This window comes from Bombus bifarius, unplaced genomic scaffold, assembly GCF_011952205.1.
Source record: "Bombus bifarius isolate JDL3187 unplaced genomic scaffold, Bbif_JDL3187 scf7180000008023, whole genome shotgun sequence".
Classification (NCBI taxonomy): Eukaryota; Metazoa; Arthropoda; class Insecta; order Hymenoptera; family Apidae; genus Bombus; species Bombus bifarius.
Window position 1 is genome coordinate 662,080 of NW_022884396.1, and position 24,807 is coordinate 686,886.

At 38.2% G+C, this 24,807-nt stretch overlaps 3 protein-coding genes across 9 annotated transcripts; 2 read left to right on the forward strand and 1 right to left on the reverse strand.

Annotated features, from left to right (window-relative positions):
* Nucleotides 1–67: 67 nt before the first annotated feature.
* Nucleotides 68–2,445, reverse strand: LOC117207146 (ufm1-specific protease 1). The gene is made up of 4 exons (XM_033447070.1): nt 2,369–2,445; nt 1,282–1,520; nt 1,036–1,206; nt 68–511 (listed from the first exon to the last, which is right to left on the reverse strand). Exons 2-4 carry the CDS (start codon nt 1,414–1,416, stop codon nt 152–154), a joined length of 666 nt encoding a protein of 221 aa, XP_033302961.1. The 5' UTR covers nt 1,417–1,520; nt 2,369–2,445; the 3' UTR covers nt 68–151.
* Nucleotides 2,006–7,635, forward strand: LOC117207145 (transmembrane protein adipocyte-associated 1 homolog). 2 transcript variants are annotated; one of them, XM_033447069.1, is made up of 8 exons: nt 2,006–2,247; nt 2,742–2,941; nt 3,005–3,300; nt 3,375–3,571; nt 3,648–3,708; nt 3,783–3,969; nt 4,049–4,178; nt 5,779–7,635. In XM_033447069.1, the coding sequence occupies exons 2-8, from the start codon at nt 2,793–2,795 to the stop codon at nt 5,929–5,931; spliced, it is 1,173 nt and encodes a 390-aa protein (XP_033302960.1). In that variant the 5' UTR covers nt 2,006–2,247; nt 2,742–2,792; the 3' UTR covers nt 5,932–7,635. The 2 variants fall into 2 exon arrangements, with proteins under 2 accessions (XP_033302960.1, XP_033302959.1); XM_033447068.1 differs by lacking the exon at nt 5,779–7,635 and having other exon boundaries at nt 4,049–5,368.
* Nucleotides 7,636–15,985: 8,350 nt separating this feature from the next.
* Nucleotides 15,986–23,267, forward strand: LOC117207148. Of its 6 annotated transcripts, XM_033447073.1 has the most exons (10): nt 15,986–16,535; nt 16,606–16,712; nt 17,127–17,262; nt 17,566–17,697; nt 17,825–17,905; nt 18,669–18,896; nt 19,326–19,529; nt 19,808–20,002; nt 20,174–21,450; nt 21,622–23,267. In XM_033447073.1, the coding sequence occupies exons 3-10, from the start codon at nt 17,242–17,244 to the stop codon at nt 22,238–22,240; spliced, it is 2,757 nt and encodes a 918-aa protein (XP_033302964.1). In that variant the 5' UTR covers nt 15,986–16,535; nt 16,606–16,712; nt 17,127–17,241; the 3' UTR covers nt 22,241–23,267. The 6 variants fall into 6 exon arrangements, with proteins under 6 accessions (XP_033302964.1, XP_033302963.1, XP_033302965.1 ...); XM_033447072.1 differs by lacking the exon at nt 16,606–16,712; XM_033447074.1 differs by lacking the exon at nt 16,606–16,712 and having other exon boundaries at nt 15,986–16,382.
* Nucleotides 23,268–24,807: the final 1,540 nt, after the last annotated feature.

Genomic DNA, 24,807 nt, shown 5'->3' on the forward strand with positions numbered 1-24,807 from the left:
TTATATTTATGTAACTTTGTAATATTTTCTTTCTTATTTAAAATATCCCATACACCAATTTTTTTTCACAAAGATAATCCTTCAATAGAATTAAAATAGGCGATAAATAATTATGGAAAATGCAGATGTATTTACATGTATATACAGTATACTATTTATTGTATCCACTTATGAACTTGATCTGAGGTAAACAGAGATTGTAAAAGGAGCTGCCGATGAAATCATCCAAACGTTGCCATTTCACCCAACGGTAATTCTCTAATTGTTCTGTTCCTGTTGCTCGGCCAACGAAATGCGGATCCACGATTAACAAATAGGTGTTGTTTGCACCCTCGTGGATTCCTACAACGCACTTACTTGAACAATCCCTATCTCCTCCCATCATGATTGGACTACCGAATTCCTCGAAGTGACCCTTGATAACTGGAACTTGGTCCCGCAAGGCTCTACCATTTGGAACATGCACGATTTTACTGAGAACCTCGTACAAGTGATTCAATACAAGGCATACCTATAAGATAACTGAAATTAGCTTGTTTACTTCTATTTTTGGCAAAAGAGTAGATACTGCTTATCGGCCGTATCGCTAATGGACATATGGACATAAATGTTAAAAATGAAGTTTTCCGAAATTGCGTTTAGAACAGTTTAGTTAGCTGCAGAGTATATCAGAAATCGTGGTACGAACAAAAAGAAGATATTTTCCTGCAAGTACGGGTGAAAGATCTATCAAATTAGTATTATCTTTTCAGCTGTTTCTTATAAATAAAAGGTAAGTCAAGTGCGCTTGTATCACTTGATAAATATTCAGTAGGAATAAAAAAATGTTTTTCAGTGGAATGAATAAATTTGTATCTAATACAATTTCTGAATATAAAAATTCGAATTACTTCTGCAAGGAAAATCAATGCCTCTCTTATTTCATTTCATCAGGATTTATGATACAGGCTGTATAATTATTATATATATAATTATTCTGTATAATAATTATTCTTGCAAGATATCTTTTCGGTAATTCTTCGCACATAGGCTTACTTCGAAACTCCCTATCCACTCCCTCGATCCAATAAATGATTGTTCCTTATCATCCAGCGTGACGAGTGCTTCCTGTATACGTCTGATATTTGGGACGGATTGGTCCAAGTTCCGATTCCTTATAACCCACGAGCATATTGTTTGCAGAGTTCTATATCCACATCCCCAACCCTAAATTCAATATTTCATCGTTTTTCTCTCTTCTCCATTGATATTCTCCCCAAAAAATAAGTTCAAATTACAGACCTTATCGTTAAAACCATCGCAACCATAGTGCCAATACTCGTAATCCCCTTGAACGAAAAAACTTTGACCGACTTCCGGCGCAGGGATATCACGATGAACGTTTCTCAATAAGTCGCTCGAATAATCGACGGTCATCGTTATCTCACGAAAATCATTGGACAATTACCCGTTTCGTTCCATCCAACGAGCCACGTAAAGCCACTCTACTTTCGCGTCTGTCGTAACCGCTTCGAAAAATCCTTAAACAGACCGTGGTTCGTACGGAATGGTAAATAGAGCGCGAAGCTTCGTATTTCCCGGTTCAGCAGTAATTCGCGGCCATTCCGTGTATTTTTCCTCCAACAACCTAACCTATCCAACTAACTTGCTCACCGTACCGTCATCGTTGCAATAATGATTCAGTGAAAGCGACTGACGATCGAGAAAACCTTTCGTAATCTACGATCTACGCGTCCGCATCGTCGTTCGAAAGTCGTTGTTTCACGAGTAGAAGAGGAAGCGCTGCCTTTATGATAGGCGTTAAATCGTGGCGTCACCTGCGAATACCTTCTCTCGTTTCTCGTCTACTATCGTCGTTCTCCTCGTATAAACGTATATTTGATACGGACGTGAAATCACGTACTACGCGGTCACGCGCACTTCGTTACGCGTTCCTCTTACTGGTTATCAAATACACCGTTCTTGGTAGCTCCGTGTGGCGTTACTGCGAGCGAAAAAAAGAGAGGGACAGAGTGATCGGCGTGAAGCTGACTGATAGAATGGACACTGGGATTTCATAGCAAAATGCCAATCAGACCAGACGACTGTGTGTGGATAAGACAAACGGATAAATAAGTGCGGTAGCAGCGTAAAATAACTGCGCGAAATTATACACGCCGAACAACAATTCGAAACTGTGCGGTGCTAGGGGCGAGTTATAGTTTACCTCCGGAGAAGATGAGAGCGATAATATTATGCACCTAATGGGTAAGTCGCGTAAATCTTGCCCGTGAACCTTATTCAATTAGCGGTAATCTATTCGAATGTAATTTCTTGATTTTATACGCGGTGGCATCGTGTCAATTTGACAGGTACACAATAGACTTACCGTTTATCGATTTTCCGCTGATTAAACAATAAGAAAGAGCATTTATTTCGCGGGAACAGTTTCGGGGTTAGTTCAATGTTTATATGTCGTTATTTTGGTCGGTCATCGGTTTCTAGCAGGTTCGAAGGTCGTCACTTGGGAATATTGCCAAGTATTTTAGGTTATGTTTATTATGTCACCTTAATTAGCAAGCAATGCTTCAGAAAAGTTAGTTCGAATGCTTTAATGAGATAGATAGGAATTTCTAATTTATACCTTCTTTTCGATTGAATAAACATACGATTTCGTAAGCGCGATGTTCTTTTACGTTGTAGACGTTGCTTGTTGTACTTTACATTAGGATGACACATACTGTCACTTTTTTGTTTACCAGTGTAAAGTTGAGAGATGATTCAGATATAAAGTTTGTAACAAAACGAGAAATATGTATGGTGCAGTGCGCGAAGAGGTCTCTGAAAGTTGGTTACACACGTATGATCTGAGCAGTACAATGATTCCTAATGTTAGTTCACCAATGGATGATGAGGAGCATTTTTGCAAGATGATCCTGTATAAAGAAATCAAAGATTCAAGGTAAGTGTTAATTTAGAGATATTTTTACAGATCTCCTGTACCAATTTATTTTTTGTTTTCCAGAGTACGAATATGGGACATTGTCATATTGATACCAAACCTCTTGTTTCTTTTATTTATCACAGTGAGATTTAATAGAGCACGGCTTAAATTACGAGCAACGAGTAGTCCAATATTTTTAGCATTTTATGGACTTGTCATTTGTAATGTAGTGATTTCAGTGATAAGATGTATCGTTTCAATGACTGTAAATGCAGCAGCCACCGTTGGTGGCAAAGCAGACAAAATACTGTGGGTAACAGTGAGATTTTTCCTGTTGTCCACAGAGATGAGCGTGGTTATATTTGGTTTGGCTTTTGGTGAGTTGATTTTGCTTTTGTTATTTAAGATTGCTTATTTAAAAAACTCCAAATACATAACTATTTATTTGTAGGACATTTGGATAGTCGCTCAAGTATTCGTAGGGTATTACTTGCCACGTCATTTATAGCATTGGCTTTTACCATAACCCAAGGAACCTTGGAGCTAGTTTTACCAGATGATACATTCCATATCCCTAGTAGAGATTTTTATGTATTTGGTCACGGGGGAATGATGTTTTGGTTTTGCAGCAGTCTTGTTTTCACAATGGTAAATCTACAATGAAATAAGCATCGATGCATATTCACTGCAAACAATCCTAGTTATTATTACAATCTTGTTACAGATATATCTTTTTATATTAATACTGCCATGGACACGGTTACGAGACCGTTTAACCCTTCCAAGTATGTTGATCAACCTCATCATATTCGGTGCTTCATACGTATCTATATATCACAAAGTATCTTTTTTTTTGCAGCAAAAAAAAGTTTTTACATTTATGCTGGTACGTTAGCTATGCTCGACTTAGTACAATCAATTGGTGCAGGCTTTCTAAACTACACACAAAATCCGGTAGGATTATGTGTCGTGGATTTCACTGCTGCAGTTTATTTGACACTTTTTACACCTTTGGTTTATCATACATTCCTGTCTGAATTTTTTGGGTAAGTTACTACGTATGTTCAAAAATAATTTAATATCCGAGAAATTGCGGACAGGGACAAATGAAAAATTTTGTTACAGAGTTTCACAACCTTCGATAATGTTTTCATACAAGGCACAAGTAGACGATGCAATGGATGAAGACACGGTGTCGTTGCCGCATCAACAGAGCTTCTCCTCGTTAAAAACAGACAGCGATTATATTTATCAGGTCCATACTCCATCTATTCACATGCCCTTGTATGGTTCGCAAGTGTTAAAATCATCCAGCTCAAAACATGAAACCTCCCTGCACTCCTTAGCATCCACCAAAGACTCCAGAAGTGGTAGCGGACGTATCTACGATTCCCCAGCCGCTTTATATCGATCCACATCCGGCATCAAAAGCTTTTCCAGACGCCTGAGCACAGAAAAAAGCACTTCCGACCTCAAGAACTATCCCCTAACGAAATCCGACAATTTTATCGATTCCAAAAAGAGCTCGCTAGACCTAAAGTTGACTCACCATACTTGGGAAAGCAGGTCTACGTCACAATTCAAGTACGGTGGGCCTAGTAGCGTCTCAAATTTGCTTTTCGCGCCAAACACCGCTAGCAGCTTCTTGTATAAACCCCGGTTAAACGATAGCAATACTAATTTATTCTCCTTAACAAGAAAGGGTAGCTTGACGCACGAACGACAGAGATCTGAAAGTAACGTATCCAGCCAATTTTTTGAAATTCCACCGCTAGAAAATACGTTGCAATCCATTTTGGATAGCAGTACGCCTCATCAAGAGTCTTTGACGAAAGGCAATACTACTGCGCAAGATTTGCAAAATATACAAAAGAAAGAACCGACTCCTTTGAAGCAGTACACTGGCACTGCAATGTCTGAAGTCGATGTTGAAGACACATTGTCTGATTCAGCAGATACTTCAACCGTCACGCAACATTTATTATCTAAACCTGTTTCTTCAACAAGCGAAGAGGAGGTATACGAAAAACAAAGGAAGCAAAATACAAAGAAAAAGGAGTCTGGTGGACTGAGTGATTATTTATTATCTCTGACAACTTCGAACACTCAGAACAACGAGAAAAATATCGAAGTAAATCCTAGTCTTTCTCCCCCCCATTACACTAAATCTTATATGCAGAATGAATTGCTGTAAATATTTGTTTTAATAATCGGTGTAAAGTCTAAGTCACTAGTTTTATATAAGAGAATCTTAATCTTAAACTCAATTCGTTTGATCAATTAGAACAAAGTGGATTATCCTTTGACATGGAAGAATTATAACGCGTATTTGTTAAATAACAATATAGATGTATCATAGTGTAAAATAGAGGTGCGCACAAGATGCTTTATTATGTGTACATATATAGCATGTCTAGATTTAATTAAACTCATTAATGTAGCTGATGCACTTGGTTTTATTTATTTACACTAACTTGGCAGTGGATAACGCTAATATTTTTGTTTTGTGTTGCAACCAACATATTCCTCACATCAAACCCTATCGTTCGCTTTTTTTACCTTCAAAGAAGAAAAAAAACAGAAAAGACAAAGACACAAAAGAAAAGTGGGATATATGAATTATTTGCACTCAGCTTGAAAGTACACGAACCTTATGTTATGTATAGTAGTGGAAATTTTCACTGTATAATGTCTTTGCACGAAATCAAATTTTTATCAATTTTAAAGATTTTTAAAGTTTCTAGATCTTTTACGATCATCCAAATTTTGTTTATGATGAAACGTTCTATATTGTCCGCTGCCACTTCTCACAGCTTTGTTAAACGGTGCAACGAGAACTGTTCTTTTGTTCGCAGAATCACAGTGTCTATGACTCGACCCAGTTCGACACAAACTCCACACCGGTGAATCCACTGTACGCGGCGTCTCTGCAGAGTCCGGATAGCATAACCGGTTACAGTATAGATAGTCAAGAAGGCCAAGCCCAGGTGAACGGTTATCAACAGTGAACGAGCTGATCGTGTCTGGCGTGATTCGACTTACATTTACGGTCACGAACATGGATTCAACGATTAGTTCAACGATCGAGTTCAATTTCATTGAAAGTGAACTACTGCGCGAAATCCATTGAAAAAAAAACCGTGTTCCATCGTTCGATTCTCCCCTTTAAAGAATGAAACTAGAACGAAAGAACCCCGTACGATTTCACTGAAAGAATCTAGTCGCTACGAACATTTTTAGAACAGTGCAACGTTGATGAATCATTCTTTTGATTTCACTTCTATTTCTTGTGATAGCATCAAGATAAAATAAGCGGTCGTGTGCTATTTGAAAAAGGATAAGGTTGAGTTTCTTATTCTCCGTTCAGGCGAATACAGTTTCGTACTTAATCGATTAGATGATTCGTACTGTTAGGGAAACTGTTTAGACGATGTACGAAAGAAAGCATTTCATTATGTCGACATCGAAATGGTCAGCGAGCTGCTAACTTCTCGAGACAGATTTCATCAGTTGAATTCGACTTTCGACAACTTGCTTATCGTTTCTCCGTCCTCTTCACCAAAGACAGGCCTTCCCGGTCTCTCTGACTTTAGCGAAAGATCTGAGCACGATCCATGGTGAACCTCCCTCGCTATTTTCCTACTTTTGCAATTAAGAAAGCATTTTATGAACGACGAGCAAGGACAATATTGGAGAATGGTTCCCGTGACGAGCATAAAGATTTACTCGCGAGGATCGAAACATAAAAACTTAGAATTTTAAGGAGAACTCCTCGGTACTTCGTTGAAACTATTTACGAAAGACTCCATCCATCGTGTAATATGTATATACACCCTGTATTCTAGTGTAAAGGATCGTGCTATTTATATACTAATATATTATATATTATATATTATATATACAAGAATACATAACGTTATATTTATCGATATTGTATGTCCGTATTTGTGAACGTGCTAGTTCTGGCAGAGCCGCATCGGACACGACAAAATTCGTCTGCCTTTTTCTCAATTTGATACGTAACACGAATCATTCAGAAACCAGTGGCGATAAGTACTCATTGATTTTACTCTAATTAATATCCTCAGAGCGTAATGCGTTAAGACAATTGCGTTGATACGATATAATCGACATTTTGAGGCATTCCAAACGGTTCCTTTTAATCTTTCTTCCCCCTCGTATAGATCTGATCCCTTTACATTGCCATGTTTAACGCGAACCAACGATTTTTGTACCATTTTTAAATGTACTTTAGTCAGGAACCAAAGTCTCAAGATTCGAAGTCACTCTTCAAAAATGTTCGTTCGATGTGGTGATTTTAAACTCGTCTCGATAATTCGATTGCTCCTTTAGAGGATCATTGGCGGTTATGATCGAACAGCAATATACACATTACACATCCTTTCGCGCATTTGCTAACGTTCAGATCCGTACGGATCTGTGTAAATACCACGAACAGACTTATCAAAAGCTCTCTGGAGGCCGAATCTCTCTGTCAATTGCAATGTCGATTCATTCACACTTACACGTACACGTAATTAAACACACTAACTCGTTCTACTCTAATTCTACCAGGCGTTCTCTTCTAATTATGTCTGACCATCGTGATCAGGCTTTTTTTTGTAATTGTCGGGTGGAATGTGAAAGGCAATACTTCGGATCGCGTAACATGATTATATATTTAATGAAAATAAAATTACATTTCAATCGAACGCTTTCAGACTTTTCTTTCTCGTTTCTACGAATCCCATCCAGTCAAGCCTCGTACAAACAGAAATACGATTACCAGAAATACCGTATCCGAATTCAAATCAATCGATTTTTAACAAAAAACGAGGAAGCATCTTCTTTCTATACGATTGGCCAATTGTTGGGGTACAGTGTTTCTAGCAACTGTATCTCAGTCTATACGAGCCATTACGCATTAGAAAGAAATTGATATATTTTTCGTTAAGCTACAATTAACTTCAGTCTAAAGTTAGACCGATCAATAATTAACTAATAACCAAACCATCGTCCAGCGATAATTTTTACAAAATCATAGGATGACAAATAGAAGACCAGATTACTTGCGAACAGATCGATATCAATATTATCTTTCCACTGAAGCTAAAGCCTTCAGCTTCTATCCCTATTGCTATCTTTAGCCGAAGACTATGTATAGTCGTTGGAGCTAGAAACTCGTAACACCGATATCACTGAGTAACTTCACGGTGGTTTCCAGTATCTCATCAACCTTAACATATTTCTCCCTTTATAAACCTTGATCATTTTCGACTTAACCCTTTGGATCCGACGAAAAAAGCTGATGAGAGTTGGTAATTAAATTGATAACAATTTTTTGATATCGCGTTTTGTCAAACGAACGAGATTTTGTAACGACATCGACTAGAAAGGTTTGCAAGGTGGATAGACTCGAGCCACTTAAATTTTCGCTACACGATAGGATCGCGGCTATAAATACAAAGTGCATGCATGCGCATTATTCGCGCTCCAACTTGCACTACCTTTTCATGGACAAGGCTACCGGGCAATGATTAGTCACAGTACACCGATCATCGGCTCTTTCCGTTCGATTGAGCTCCGTTGCACAATATCAGAGTGCAGTCTTTCTCGCACGAGCCACGAAAGAGTGCATCAACACCCGTTGTTTACAAAAACAGGCAACAGGCTGGTGTTCCTTTCGTTTTATTTTAATCGCCAATCGCTGGGCGCTGGAACAAAATTTTAACGACGGTTTTGGAAGGAACTTGATATTACAAAGAAAAAGGTCGTGTAGATTTTTAACAACACTTTCTTCCTGCCAAAGAGCAATGAAATATTTAAAGAAGTCTAGCCAGTTATCTCTTCATTCAGTGGATGTATACTGAATATTAACGATGTATGGTGTTGAATAATTAAAAGAATTCTCGATTAAACAATTATCATTCTAGGCTAAATAATTGATAAAAATATCATGAAGGTATCTTCTACTAAGGGAAAACAGTTGATACATTAATAAACGTCACAAACTATTCGCAAAATATTCGACGTAGCTTCAGCCGGAAAAGAAAGCACGAAATTCCCCTTTATCACTGCCAGAATCGGTTTCAATAATTCACACCCCTAATCGATAATACCGAATTGATCGTAAAATATTCATAGTCTACGTACGTACAAAGTGATACTGCCCGAAAGGCTCAATGAACTCAACAAAATTTCGTATATTAATATTTCTCCCTATGCATGTATATTTTCTTATTATATATATAACATATATATAAACATATATATATATAATCTTTTTCGAAATTCTTTTTCTTTTCGATAAGTGAAATATTTGTTCCCCCTCCGCTAATGCCCGAGAAAGAGAGTTTTCACCGAGTCGCGAAATATCTTGCACGAGACTAAGTTCACGGGATATATCGTACATAGTTATCCGCGAAGGGGCGAAGAATTTGTTACGTAAATGAGTTCTTGACCAAGCAAAGGCGTGTTATCGAGATCGAGTAGAGCGCTGCTTCTCTCCTAATGATAGCGGCCTAATTAAGTCTTGCTTGATTTTAATCAACCTCCCGACGCTAGATGCCGAGCAGTTTAGACAATGTCGCCGGCTGCAAAAATAACAGGCAACTGGCCTAAATACGTCGTCAGTCGAAACTAGATAATTAACGACAGCTTTTATAATCTGCTGTTGGATGTTTTTCGCGAAAGACAGGAGGAGAAAGAACAGTGTACTATTTGGTCGAATCGATGAAACTGAATGAATTTTGCGAGGTGTATATAATATGCTAATGTTGAGATGATACGTCAATGGTCCTGCGACGTATTCAGAATCCTTGATACCGATCGCTATACGTTCGAGGATTCGTGCTATAGAGAAAATGCGGTTTTGGCCAGCATCCAAAAAATGGGATTGTATCACGTCGGGTGGCGTTTAATACGTGTCTACTTGAGTAGGATGTAACACGCGTGATATCGCGAAACATAGCTCGTTTCCCGGTACATACTGTAGGACGCTTTCATTCAGTGGAAATGTTCGGATTTATCGCGTAGAATCGTTAATTACAATTACTGCTGTGAAATTACGTATGGTTAATGTGAAGATTAAATTTCTAGGAAAGTAACATTCTGTTTATCGTAAAAGTGCGAGTCTTCTTCTTATAAAATCACCAATTATGTATAATTACATTTTTAAGAGAAACGTAGCTAAAGAATTCGCTTTACAAAGAATAACAAAACTTTGCTTTGAATTTCTTGTTCGTTACATAATTATAATTCTCGCGTAAAAGTATCAATTATGCTTAATTTTCTAAAAAAAAAAAAAAAAAAGAAAACAGCTAATATTCTACATATTAAATCTAAATACCAAATTATTGAAATTGAAGTAACGTTTAATTCGGACTTTTTTCTTTATTCTGATATCGTAATTTTGATTTAAATCGCAATCTGTTCTTGGCAAAATATCATAAGCTTTCCATTTGCAGTAGAAACATAACTCTTACAGAAGGAAAATAGAAGAATGGAAATGTTATTTTACGACATTGGGTGGTAAGCAAGGTTAATTGCCATGTGATGTTTCTTTATAGGCGACACTTGCCGTTTATTACGCAGTGAGACACGTTTTTCTCTTGCAATGCTCTTTTCTACTTAAAGAGTCGTACACGTTCCTCCACGAGCGCGGCAACTTTCTACCAGACTTTTCGTTCTTGGAAACTGGCCTGCACCCTCGAAAGGCTTAAGAGCGCGGAACAATTCTTCACACAGAGAACAGTCGGCTTCTTACGTACTTGAAAACAAGTTGCAACATTAGGGAAAGGCGATTTTGAAATATTATTGAAAGTGAAATCTAATGTTTATTTATGAATCTAATGAAATACGGGAAAAAGTAGTTCGACTTTCGATATCTATCGAGTCGAGTAAATTATTTTCTTCTCTGAATATTATTCCCAAGAGATTCGAATACGAATCTCTAACATGAAAATTATTTCGACACGGATGACGCTCTATTTGATAGCATATAAACCAAGAAAAACTACCGTTTCTCATTAACAATTCGAGATTCTATTTTCCCTGAACCACAGAAGAATTTTGAATAATATTTTATAAAGGAGATACAATTATTTTTTAGACATCAATTTTTTTATCAACTAGAATATTCAAAAAATAACGTAAATAATTCAATAACGACGATACTGTGAATTGACCCGAAATCAAAGGTCCTGTAAATCTTCCATTTCAATTCGACACAATTTTTAAAGAATTTCCAACTTTCTGTATAGCAACATCTTTCTCCAAGTTGATTTATTACTCCAAAAACCATGTTTCGAACATTGAAAGCCATGTCAACCGAACACCCTTCTGCTCGACGATTTCTATTCTGTTTTTCCCGTTTGGATGGTCTCTGTTCTCCCACGGAGCTTGCGACGTGTTTCTTATGCCGGCTAAACGGCGCCTGAGAACCTACTTCCCGACGTTCAAGGATACTTTGACGATCAAACAAGAAACCCACGTGGACGTCTGACGCACTCCTCCAAAACTTCGATTCTACCATTAAGTTGGACGTATGCTTTCAAAATAATACAAAGTTGCTTTTTCCTTTTTCTAGATATTACGTATTTCGTACTTCGTTCGATACAAAAGTATAACCGAATGCTAGTGACTTTGATTCTACGATATTACGCTTACGTACGATCTCAATACGTTTTCATCGCTAAGTCATTTTCTATTTCGAACGCATATTCTGAAACATTTACTTGCGTTACTTGCTCTTTTAACAAACCTGTGTCGTTCATTAAGCGCGTTTCGTAAAACTCAAGAATTTGAACAAATCTCAGCTTGATATTCTCTTGCTTTAAAAGACTCTTTCGGAGATTAAAAGTCTGTCGCGTTAAAGGAAACTGTCGTCGTACTTATACTATGACACCGATTTCAAATTAATAACAAAATCAACAATGCGGAACATACGAGAAAGTGATTCCAAAATTCTACATGATAATGTAACGAGTGAGTACAAGCCTAGTCGATGTCAGGGTAATCCAGGGGATTTGATCGTCCGGTAGAAAAGGGGATTTCATTGCTATCCGAATAGAACTTGACACGGGCATACACTTTCGGATAAACGCGTGTTCGCTCGTCTCCCATCATCTCAAATTGCAATCAATAGATAGGCGACGAGACGGCGCCGAAACGTGTCTTTATCCAACATGGTCAGAATACAAATAGAGGGTGTCCTAAAAGTCATGAGACAGGATCGCGCAAACTCCCACGTCCTGTTGTTCGAACCGATGTCACTTTCGCTACCATACAATGCTAACGCGGATGTGTTTGCTCAACCACTCGAATGTTTGACTTTCCTACACGCGGGTTGTTCCATGTTTTAAATTGATTCGAACCGAGATATTCGGTGATGAAGCTTCGTGATAACGTCGATCAGATTTTTATTTGACAATTTCTGCTTGATAAATTGAGCGAAATTTGTAACGGATATTTTGAACAAACATTTTTCAAACGATAATTGCAGGGATATTGGCATTTATGAAAGTTTTAAGAGACCTCTCGTTCTTTGTATTTCGATATCGAGAAACGATATTATTTAAATAACGAGAGATCGATCTTTGATTTCCTCAATTTATAAGATCCGGTGTTTGAGGAATAAAGATCCATGTATTTAGATATCTGTATTTTGGTATAGAGAAAAGATATATCTAAATAAGAAAATAGCAATTTTCAAGTTTTTAAATTTACGATATCAAGTTTACGGTAAAGACCGATTTTTGTGGTCAAATCGAACGCGGAAATATAATTGAAATAATAAGTTCTTCCGTATTTTTAGATACTAACATTCGACGACCGTGAATTTGTCACGTTTTGAAATTTATAAATATACAAAAATCGCAGGAAGAAGATATGATGAGCACGCTTTTGTCAATTTTTTTTTACTCAATATCGCCTTATGAACAAAAAGAGGTATTTTAATATATCTTGCAGATTGAAGAATAAAGAAATTTTTTGTCCAGAATAAGTAATATTAAATCGAACCTAGCCAGACACTAAATCTGTACGTTACTGCTATCGACACTTTGACTAAAGATTTCTGATTGATTCCGCCTCGCTGAGGCGGCTCTAAAGAAACTGTTCTCAATTCCTCGAGACGTTATATCCAGCTGAATCTCTTTGTAAGAAATTTTACAGCATTTTCTCACTCTCTAACTATCTTCGGAAAACATCCCATACTATACAAAGGGATATAATTTGTACTCTTAAAAAATTAGAAACCATCCACCGTCTAACGCATAATGCATCGATAATACCTCGTCTTTTTATGATAATAGCCTTCTCACGGTATTAAAACTCTTTGCTCGTTCGAACGGTAAACATAAAATGTTTAATAAAATCTCCTTGCAAGTACCTACACATACAAATTTCGTTGCTTTGCGTTATAGATAGTCATCAATCTTTTAATTAATAAACTCACGATATTTTCTCATAAAAATATCGTCGTAAAGGCTATGGCTTTAAATAAATCGTTTAGAAATCATTATTCGTTAATTTCGTCACTTTTTTTCCAAAGATAGTGATCGATCTACTATTTCATAGACACGTGTCTCTATACAGATATTATCAGAGGCGTTATGATTTTAGGCAAATGTCGTGAAACATTTCCATGAAGCATCGATCGATGTAATTTGAATGAAAGGTTCTCTTATTCGCAAGAGGAAATTCGTTTTTTTCTTTTTTTTTTTTATATCATACGGACAGCTTCGTAATAGCCAACGATGTTTCAAAGTATTCGCATTTTCCACCGTGAAATTAACATTAACTGATATAATTCCAGTGTCACTGTGGAAAACTTATTGTCGGCCTTTATGAATTCATTTTGCGACGACGCGGATTCTCAGGCGGATAACAAAATGCGAGCGACGCGACGTAATATCTCGGCGGCTTTTAAATTTGTGTGAACGGCGCGAGAACACCAGCCGTAATTTTCGTCGTCGTAACGACCGGTAGGCTCTCTGTATTTCTCGCCTCTTTAATTACTTCGATAAACAGTTGTCCCCTCGTGTGAAACGCGATCGAATAGGGTAACAGAGAGAAAGAGGAGGCAGAGGAGGATTAATGAGAGTGGGAGGTGATTTAAATACCCTCCACCGGGTTTCTTTTGTACTGTCGTGGAGGAATGTTTTGTTAAAAAAAGGATAGGGGAGTATCAAAGAATATTTCCACGGCTTCGCGATACGATAGACGAACTTTGTTAACGACATGTTTAATTAGAGGCGCATTTATTCAGAAAATTACAATGTCGGGCGCATAAGTAGAAAATGGAAGGATAAATTCGAAAATTCAATTAATCGTACGATGCAAAGTTTTATTTCTGCTTTTTCTTGGAAAAAATATTTCCACGCCCTCGCGATACGATAGACGAACTTTGTTAACGACATGTTTAATTAGAGGCGCATTTATTCAGAAAATTACAATGTCGGGCGCATAAGTAGAAAATGGAAGGATAAATTCGAAAATTCAATTAATCGTACGATGCAAAGTTTTATTTCTGCTTTTTCTTGGAAAAAATATTTCCACGCCCTCGCGATACGATAGACGAACTTTGTTAACGACATGTTTAATTAGAGGCGCATTTATTCAGAAAATTACAATGTCGGGCGCATAAGTAGAAAATGGAAGGATAAATTTGAAAATTCAATTAATCGTACGATGCAAAGTTTTATTTCTGCTTGTTCTTGGAAAAAATATATTTAGGATATATGTATTAGTTATATGCTACGTTAGGAAATACAGATATGTTAACAAATATTACGTCATATTATATTTAAGAGATAGCGAAAAGGACAATTTGCTAAAGTATATACTACGTAATCGAGACTACTACAAAAGCAAACATTTTCCTACCAGCAATTTCGATCAATTTCACCCTACGAGAGAACATTGCCAACCCTATCTAACTTTCACGTTGCAAACTTTCTTCGATTCTTTGCTGCCCTAAGCCATTAAATACCAATGTGGTATTAATGGAATTTTTTATTTGCAACTTCTATCTATTTAATTCGCGTTGTTCAATTCCGTAAACCATCGTAATCACGGAAGAAACTTTTAAAGACTCGTTTAATATCTTTTCTCGTTATTTCTTCATTTACCAGAATCTAACAATTTTATGAAATTATAAATTGAAGCACTTATAGTACTACGATAAATTATTTCAATTATAATACTTACGCCGCCATAACAAACCAAATTTTTCAAATCAAGGATATTCTTCATTTTTGTATCTCCCACTGATACAATGGCCTTCTTGATAGAACACCAAATTACTGTATTAGGTTGTCCGAAAAGTTTCTTTCGTTTTATAAGGTGATAATAGATGAACAACAATTTCTGTTTTATATTATTATATTATTTATATTATTTTCGTGCATAATTCAATAAACTAATATAAAACAAAAAACATTGTGCGTTCCACAATTTTTACGCATTATATCACTGCCTGGCTCTTAATAGGCTAAATCTCCTTGTAGCCAATCACTATACGCGTAACAACGTACATCGATCACGTATCGATCTTCTAACATAAAGACATTACATGTTATATACAATGGTCAATCCTGCGCTGGCCATCGGAAGGAATTCTATTTGATTTCAATCCTCCTTTCGCCTGATCAAATGCAAACAAAAAGAAATAAATCCTACCTTCCTATATATATATTCCAATAATCCTTCCGTGCCAAAGCTACCTATCCAAATTTCAAACTCTGCTAACAAACAAAATGAATGAAAAATATTTTCAATGCTCGGGGTCGTGGTGGAGGCGAAGCACCTGGCCTCGGTCCTTCCAAGCCCGGGAAATTAATGAAAAATATTTTCAACCCTCCACGTCATCGTGGATGCAAAGCACCTCGCCACGATCGTCGTCCTGGCTAGGTAGGATGGGAGGTGAATGGGCACGAAGACAAAGGCGGGCCACTCGAGGACGCAGGAACGCGGAAGCGGGCGCAGCCGCGGGTAAGTTGAGCGCGATGAGCGCCGACGCCGGCGAGGGCGACGCCGTGGACGCTGTGGCGACGCGGGGATGTCAGTAGAGATGCCGCGTCCGCGAGCAACGCGTATCGACGACGGTGTCAGTTAGCCCGACGGGGTAGCATCGGGGTGGTTCCAGGCGAAAGTACGGCGAGGGGCGCGTCAGGACGCGGCTGACGCTCACGCGACCGACCGAGCGTCCTGCGACTTCCGCTTCGACCGATTCGAACCCATTTTCACCGAGTTCTTCTTCTATTTCATCCAATTTGTCCATCGAATCGTTCGATTGTCGTAAACACGACACATTTAACGAGACATTCTCGTTCGATTGTTTCGAAGAATTTTGTTCATCGAGAAGAAAAATTAAGGATCAAGAAGAAACGAGTGAGATGAGAGACCAGAATGCCAGGAACGATGTGGAGGAAGAATTCAGAGATAAAAGGAGAGAAACGTACGATAAGTAGACGCCGTTCGGCGACGATCACCCTACGCGTCCCTTCTTTCTATCCCCCGAACGCGATCGATTTTATTCCTCGCCTTGGGATGAACGATTCTTCGTGCACGAGCGACTGATGGCTAACCTTTGAGCGCGGCTAACAGCAAGGTAAACATCGTTACTGCGGGCGACGATTTTTTAAACGCTTCAAAAGTGCCACTCTTCTTGTTGTTCCTAGCTTCTGATTAAACAGACTCGGTTAAGGGCGATGGAAAATGGTTTTAGCCTCGTTTCGCTGATCGAGGTGGCTGATCGTGATCGATCCGTTGATCCGTTGATTATTTGGTACGTGGACTGGCTGGGGGAGTAATCGGGTGTACGTATAGCCGGAAACTGCTATAACTCGCGAAGTTAAAAGGCGGGAACGACGATGCTGGAAAGCAGCCGCGAGCGTGGAAAACATCGGTGAATCGAGGAACGTGTGTCGCGGTTTACCGTAATCCGGAGGATGCCGTAGCTTTCTGCCGGGAGTTCGGTGAAGTAGCGAGCAGTTTTTGAATTTTTGATTCGCGTACTCGTTGGAGACGGAAGATTCCCTCGGAGAATGGCAGTTTCTGTTTCCTTCGGAAACGTATATTTTCCGAGTCGTATTCTTCTGGAAATACGAACGAAAGAAAAATTCTGTTTTTGATCGTTGCGATCTAGCATCGATTATCGAATCACGTTTCCCCGTCGAAGCAAACAATTAAATTCTTACAGCGCAAAGACCAGCATCGGGAAAGTAAGGAAGATCGAGGAGCACTCGTGAAATGGGAATATTCCAACTTTGATCGAAGAACACGTTCGAAAGTATCCTGGCTCGATTGTCTCAACGATGAATCGAGAAAACGAGGAAGTACGTTTAAACTTCTAATTTCAAGAAATACTTGGCAGAACGAGCATTCGAATTTCGTTTCTTTTAAACGTCCCTTTCTTAACTCTTCTTTGCTTTGTTTTCCCTCCAAGTTCTCAGTAATTTTATTACTTTTAACATGGTTATTAATTTTCACAACGTTACATTTTTTACTTTGTCATTATTTAGAAAAGAAAGAGAAAGATGAAAAATTGACGAGAAATTTATGCGAAATTAATGGATAATATCTAATTCACGTTCGGAAGGTTTTTAGAAATAATTGTCTGAATGATAATGTCTCTGTAGCAGCGACCAGTCTCGCAAACGCTTTGCGGAGTTTTGCAAAAAGAACCAAGTTGCAAATGTTTGGTTCTGTCCGTGTTAATATACGGATGCCTTGCCGCAGTGACGTGGTGTAGATGCGCGAATGTCACCAAGGTACGTCACTTCCTCTGCATTACGGAAATCCAATCCGAGCATTGTACTACGAAAATTTAACAATTCGATTCACTTGACCGTTCGTAAATTAAGAAAAGAAGGGACTTTGAGTGGTAATTGTTCGTAGGTGATAATCAATTTCTCGAGGTACCCAATTAAAAGCACGAGACACGTGTCTCCCTGTGACGATAGCTACATATACATTCTCGTAAGTATATAGGAAAATCAATTCGAAACATCCATATTTATCACAGAAAAATCGAATTTTTCAAATTAGTTTGTCATAAAAATAAATTTAATCAACCCTGGAATATTCGAAATCGAAACGTGGATTTTCATTTAAAATTCGTTAAAATTAATTCTTTCTCCTTAAAATAATCTGAACGAGCAGCTTTCTGTAATCTGTTAACCGGCGAACATAGTAAATTTTCATTCGCAGAGATTAAAGTCCATCTGACTAAAATTAACTTGTCTTGATCAACTTTGAATTCCATGAATTTTTCTTAATCTTAACTTTGCATTTTTTCCAAATTTCTATACTGGCTGTTCCAAGTTTCCCTAGCCAAACTTTGTCGGTATATTCCGTCTATATAAATACGTATAAACCAATAAATTGAATCTTTTATCGTTGTCAGTTTCGTATCGACAGAAACGGTGAATATTTTGGAATGGAATACGACCAGCCAAGGATTATATTCGACTTAAACTTATATTCGCGTTACAATATAATAACCACTGTGTATTTCACATTTTTTCTTATAATTGTTTGTACATTGTTCTTATAACAATCTATATTTATATAACGTTCTATAAAGTTAAAGTTTGGCCATTAAACTCTGCAGAATTTTTTCGGACTTTTTATTAAAAGATAACTTGACGGATTAAAATCCAGAAAGTATCGTAAAGTGGAAATTACGAGAAGGGAAGGCGACAGGATGAGAATTTACACGAAATATTTCATTCTATTGCAGGTGGCATTCATGGGGATGCTGTATTTGGTCTATTTGGTGGAATGTTATCATTCACCGATCAGGATCGATTTGTTACACGCGGAGAGCCAGGATAGCGTGTTATTGAAGATCTTGCAGCTAAAGTCGGCACAACCGACCATCTGGTGGAAAGCTGTCTCGTACCATTACGTGCGACGTAAACGTCAAATTACCCGGTACAGAAACGGAGACAATTACACGACGACGCAGGTAACGCATAATGCGCAACGTGCAACGCATATCTCGTGATCCAGACGAAAGGAAGTCGCGGGATGGTAAATCGTTGATACGCTTCGCGCGAGCCTCGCCGAACCTTGCTGCGAGGACAGATGGACCATTCGCTCTTTCGCCTTCTTTCTTTGCTAAAATTCTTGCTTAATATTTATTTCATCTGATATTACTAGTAACTTTATACGATATCAACTCTACACCCATTACAAATTCATAATTTAAGGTACAAAGAATTTCTTACGAATCGGCTGCCGTGACGCTTGAGCTGGTTCGGATAACAATTCGACGAAAAAATGTTTCAAGCGAAAATTCTTTGGCATCAAAGGAGTGATTCGGCGATCTATACTTTTGCTCAATGGCCCATCTATCCCCGATTTATCCCTCTTTCTGACGCTTTTCCTCTTCCAGGTCTACTACGAAAGGATAAACACCCACGCCGCCACATCTTTCTACTATTACGACTACTGTGGCGTAAAGGACATCAGCAAAGAGTTGATCCTGAATCCAAAAGTGCCGATCACGAAGATCAATCTCAGCAAAGGATTCGCCTTCTCGAACATGAGATCGGCGACAGAGTTTGAAGAGGCTAGGTCGAGATTCTTCGCGGAACAAGTATTGGATAAATTGGAATGAACCGATTGGATCGTGGATTTTTGTTTTTATTTTCATTTGTGCGAAATTTGAAATTTCGAAAGTAGAGTCCAGGGTATGGTACTTGAGTTTTACACTAAATGAAACGAATCTTTATCCAATTTCTATTTCTCTAATTAAGTCTGTGGAAGACAAATTTGCGTAAGAATCCACGGTCCATGAATGATTACAATTCTTGATTGACAATTATCCAGTGAACGAGTGCGATTCAACGAATTAAGATGCCATATTGTTCGAAGGAACTGAGAGACGACTACATGGAGATGAAAGAAGGTCTAGATCTCGGATATAATTCAAACCCCACGATGCTGGTGGCTGTTCTTGGCAACCCTTGGTTCACTAATCGCTACGTCTACTGGTGCTTGAGTGCTCTATTGCTCAGCTGGCCTTTGAGAGTGATCATAGAGTACAAATCGCAGTATGCTGACTATCAGGTGAAAAGCTACTCCATCAACTACTACTTATAGTCGTAGTTCGTCTGATCTGAATCTAATTTAAATCCCAAATAAAAATGACATTATCTCGAATGATATGAACAAGTCGAGGAACATTTTGATCGATATCATCGAGTTGTCGAGTAACAGAAACGGCATTACAATTCTCAGATCACCAAGCTCTTCGGAATCAACTACGACACACCAAGCGGAAGCGAGCCAATACACGCATCCATGAGCCAACAAACTATCAACCAGCCCGGCTCGTACATGCTGGCACCGAGTTACAGCGAAGCGCTTCTCATGGACCCAGCACCGGACCAACGACCAGCCGAGTCCCAAGACGCAAGTAGAATGGAAATGGTGCCGAGTTATTCGGAAGCGTTACTCTATCAGCGGGCAGAACAAGGCTGCGTCGTAACACAGGAAGTGAACGAGGATTCGAACCGTCGAGTAACGTCGCGCGAATGTACCTGTCCCTGCCACGCCGTCTCCTCTACCTTCGAAATGAACGCGCAGGAAGAAGGATCCAGACAAGACGAAGAACACGGCCAATCGGTGGATCAGGCCAGACAGCCATTGATAGAAACCGCGATCGAAGTACACCCTTCGAATTGCACTTTGGTCAGCGAGACAGAGACCGGCAAGTGTGGAAGCTGCGGGAAATTCTTGGTCGAGGCACAGCTGGAGAGCTTAGAGATGTCGAGAAGCGAGTGTAACGTAGAAAACCCTGAGACAAGTTCGATGACGGGGTTGCAGAACGTTAGAAGAGGCCCGAGGATCAGTATGATGCCTAGAGACATGTCTGAACCGAATCTTAGGTCCAGATCGGAACTGATGGAAGTTGACACGAGGTTCCTTAGATTGAACGGACAAAGCTTGAGGAACATTCTAGAGAGCGACCAGGAAGAAGAATTTGGTATCGAGGACAGAGTGGAAGAGATTAGTGAAGATAAGATGAGCGAGCCAGAAAGAGGAAGAAACTTCAGGTTATCCCTTTGTTTCCTCGACGAAGCCAATTCCAGGTCTACAGTGGCTGTAGACGCGAGTAGAGGCGCGATACCGAAAAGGATAGCCAGCAGAAGCAGAGTAATCGCGAATCCCATGTCGAACGAGACTTGCGGACTGCCCGATTCGACAACGTATTTTTGTCTCAAGTCGATTCTTAAACAGAATAAACGGAGATACACTCTGATTACCGCAAGGGAGCTTCAGAATCTCTCGGACAGGGAGGATGACGATGTGATCAGACGTTTGGAGAATCGATCGTCGTATCACGAAGGCTGTATTCCGAATTCTGCTTCGAAGAACAGTGCTGAAGAAAAATTCGATCTGTTCTCGAGATCGAGAGAAAGCTTGGATGCAGCTTCTGGAAGGAGGAAGAAACAGTTATTGGAGAATATCTCCACGGATAAGAATGAAGATGGATCGAAACGTGAAAGCAACAGGTAAGTTTTTGATTAAGAAATTTGTTTAAAATTGGGAAGAAAATTGCTTAATGGCTTAGTACCAAGGCTTTATTTATAATCTATCTGGTTAAACAAAACTTGGTTAAACAAACCGAGACAACGAAACAAAGCTCAAAGAATCCTCCCACGAATTGAAATTTTCCCCCACAGAACTCTCATCTTTGCGAGTCCGATACAAGAAGTTTGTCCTGGCGATCCTTTCGGAGGAAAAGACGTAGTTCGAACGCGACAAGAAGTAGATTCCACCTCGCCAGACGAGTCACCAAACCACACAGTTCTCAGCCAACTCGGACGATCTCTCACCTGTGACCGGAAATCAGCTCGACGTCGATTCCAAGAGTCTCGTAGACAACGTTACTCGGACAGCTCCCATCCTTCTTCCTTTTCCTGTCCACTTGATCGTCAACATCCCTATCCATACGCTTTCTCGGCGTCCACAGACGCCGTGGACAACACAGAATTCGACAAAAACGTTCGACAAACCTCAGCTCGCGTTTACCAACACGCAACGTCTTTTCCACCTTACGAAGGATCGATTTCCGGCCACAGCGACAAATTTACCGATCAGCAAGCTACGATACACAGAATTTCTCCGATGAACGTTCCTAGGTCATCGAACAAGGCAGAACTGACCCGTTCATTGACCGAAAGACGAACGAAAACGGTTCGAAACAACGCGAATTTTCGACGAAGCTTTACCGGAAGAGTAGAGGATTACAGAACGGAGAACAACAAATGGGCGAATCTGAATATGGAGACGTCGTTATAACGAAGGGACACGAGATGATAACTATAAATATCCGTCCTGCCACTTTTCAACATCCTGTACATACAGCGTAAATGCGATTTAATCGGCCCCGCCTTTGCATCGAGCCGGAAGTTGCTCTCGAGTAGGAAGAAACTGATCTTTTGGTCGAACTTTGTTTTGCAATGATACCGAGTTTTGTGAATTTCCTTTGCAACATATAATACTTTTTAATTAGTCGAATCCAAAAGTATCTTACTCTTAAGGAGCGGAGATGCTTATTTTAAATTCGTTGTGTATATTCCAAGGTTATATAACAAAATTCATGCATATTTTTTTCTTACATTCGTTCACGAAAATATTTCAACACTTGGCATAAAAATTTTCATGCCAAAAAGCTTTTCTTATCGAAGGAACCGTAAAATATTGCAATGAGGCGCAATTTGTAAAAAATTATTCGTTATACGTTTTGAAAAAGAGTCACGAATTCGGTGTGCCTCAAAAACAAAGTTCAGCCGACTGTTTTGTTTTGAAATTCGAGCGTGAAACGCTGTCGATCTTGTCAATAGGGGTTGTGCCATGGACTGGAAAGAAAATTCTCTGTTTCTTAGAGGGATGCACCTTGCTAATGGTCGTGAGCGCGATTTATAATTGATCCAGCGTCAATTATGCGTGCAGTTTTTGCGCGAGCTTCATGAAATGAGAGATCCTCGAAGAGCTCTACAAGATCTTTCAATATAAAATTCAGGGGTAGGAAATTTGAAAATGAGAGCTATTTGTATACAGGCGTTTTTATCCTGTTGTGTTAAGTAAGATAGCATGTTTATGGTTATGTCCATGGGGTTTCAATTATATTTAGATCGTATTGTTCCACAATTCTCCTCGATGAAGTGTTTCGATTTTCGGCTAGTAGGATGAGATTGAACTAATCCCTCGTTATACTAAATATATAGAGCATTTTATATAAAGTAAATTAATAGAAATTAATAGATCAATTACAAAACATTGGACTAGATTGTTCGTAAATTGTACGATTCTTAATGAACCACATTTAAAATATATTATAGCCAATATTAAGGCTGTATAAGGCTGTATATAAAAATTAAAAAGGAGAAAAAATATAAATTAATAGACATGAATCAAAAAATCACAGATGAAACTCTGAAAAATAATAACTGTCGCCAAAATATAAATAAATAAAAATTCATTGGCACGAAAACGTAAAGAAAATAAGAAGAATGTATATATTATGAGGGTTGGTTTATTCTTATCCTAACTTCAAAGTACCTCTATGTCCTTCAGAAACATAGAGTATGGAAACCATACCGTGAGGTTAATTCGTACGAACTTACTGTTCGTAAAAAATGTTCGCTCAAACATAAGCAAGGAAAAACACGTAGATTTTACAAACAAGAAGATATTGAAGCAAAGTAAGAAATATAGGAAATCGAAATAATAATCGAATAAATCGAAAAGGAAAAATCCGTGCCGAAAAACGATTGAAAGTTTTCGCTTCTCCGTGCACATAGAATTACGAAAAAAAAGTACATAAGTATATATATACATATATACAATATACATACACACATATATATTTTTGTCTACATGTTTGCTCGCTGCAACAGAGAAGAAAGAAGCTATCCGTAATTCCGATCATTTTTACCGGTCTCTCGAAATTTTGACCGAGAACTTTGTATTTATTAGATATATATATATACATATACTATTATTATCGTAATATTATCGCGAGGAAACAAAACGCACCGTTAATGCTTTTAGGAGGATATTTTTCATATACGAATAATGTGTATTGATGCCAATTGCTGATCGTGATAATCATTGATAGAAGTCACTATATTAAAAGAAAATAATCATGGTATGATTAAGGGACTAAAATTTTTCTTCCATTTTCCATTGTCTCTAAATGAACTAACAAGTCGACGGTGTATTCTTGAAAAGTATTTGATTATTATATTCTATATCTTTTACATAGTACATAGATAATATTGTTTAATATTCATTTGATGCATATGAGGCTAGTCAACGAAAGAATTAATAACCTTAATTATAGCATGATTATTTTTATCTAGAATAAATTAAACACACAAGATTCTGGTATCTGTAATATATACATGTGTTTGTACGTGTAATTTTACACGATGATTCGCCTTTAACGAAAAGCAAGATGAACTAATTGTAAGTGCTACTTATCAACCCATTCGATTTTAATCTATTTATTGATAGAAAAAGAATAACTAAATCTTTAATCGAAATTTGAATTCTTTCAAAAATAACGAAAAATATGTATGAAATACTACATGATCGTATAAATCTTTTTTCTAATGTAATACTCAATTTTGACATTTATTCTACAAAAAACGTATATTCGAATGGGTTGAGATTCGTTAGACGCATCGTAGAAATATCTGAAATTCGAAAATTCGAATACCGGTTAGCTGTTGAGTCTGTACTTACGATTTCCGGATTCTAATTACGAGAACACCGACAAAATTTGCTCCATAGTCACTAAATTTTCGTCCAGCTAACAAAATCTTTCACAAAATCACCAAAATTTCCAAAATATCCCGATA

Coding starts and splice junctions, on each gene's coding strand:
- LOC117207146 (XM_033447070.1), bottom strand. CDS start 1,416: ATGACCGTCGATTATTCGAGCGACTTATTGAGAAACGTTCATCGTGAT. Junction 1,207..1,281: donor GCGATGGTTTTAACGATAAG/GTCTGTAATTTG, acceptor TATTGAATTTAG/GGTTGGGGATGTGGATATAG. Junction 512..1,035: donor AGTGGATAGGGAGTTTCGAA/GTAAGCCTATGT, acceptor GTTATCTTATAG/GTATGCCTTGTATTGAATCA.
- LOC117207145 (XM_033447068.1), top strand. CDS start 2,793: ATGTATGGTGCAGTGCGCGAAGAGGTCTCTGAAAGTTGGTTACACACG. Junction 3,301..3,374: donor TATATTTGGTTTGGCTTTTG/GTGAGTTGATTT, acceptor ATTTATTTGTAG/GACATTTGGATAGTCGCTCA. Junction 3,572..3,647: donor GCAGTCTTGTTTTCACAATG/GTAAATCTACAA, acceptor ATCTTGTTACAG/ATATATCTTTTTATATTAAT.
- LOC117207148 (XM_033447073.1), top strand. CDS start 17,242: ATGAATCGAGAAAACGAGGAA. Junction 17,698..17,824: donor GATGCGCGAATGTCACCAAG/GTACGTCACTTC, acceptor AATTGTTCGTAG/GTGATAATCAATTTCTCGAG. Junction 20,003..20,173: donor CGCAGTATGCTGACTATCAG/GTGAAAAGCTAC, acceptor TACAATTCTCAG/ATCACCAAGCTCTTCGGAAT.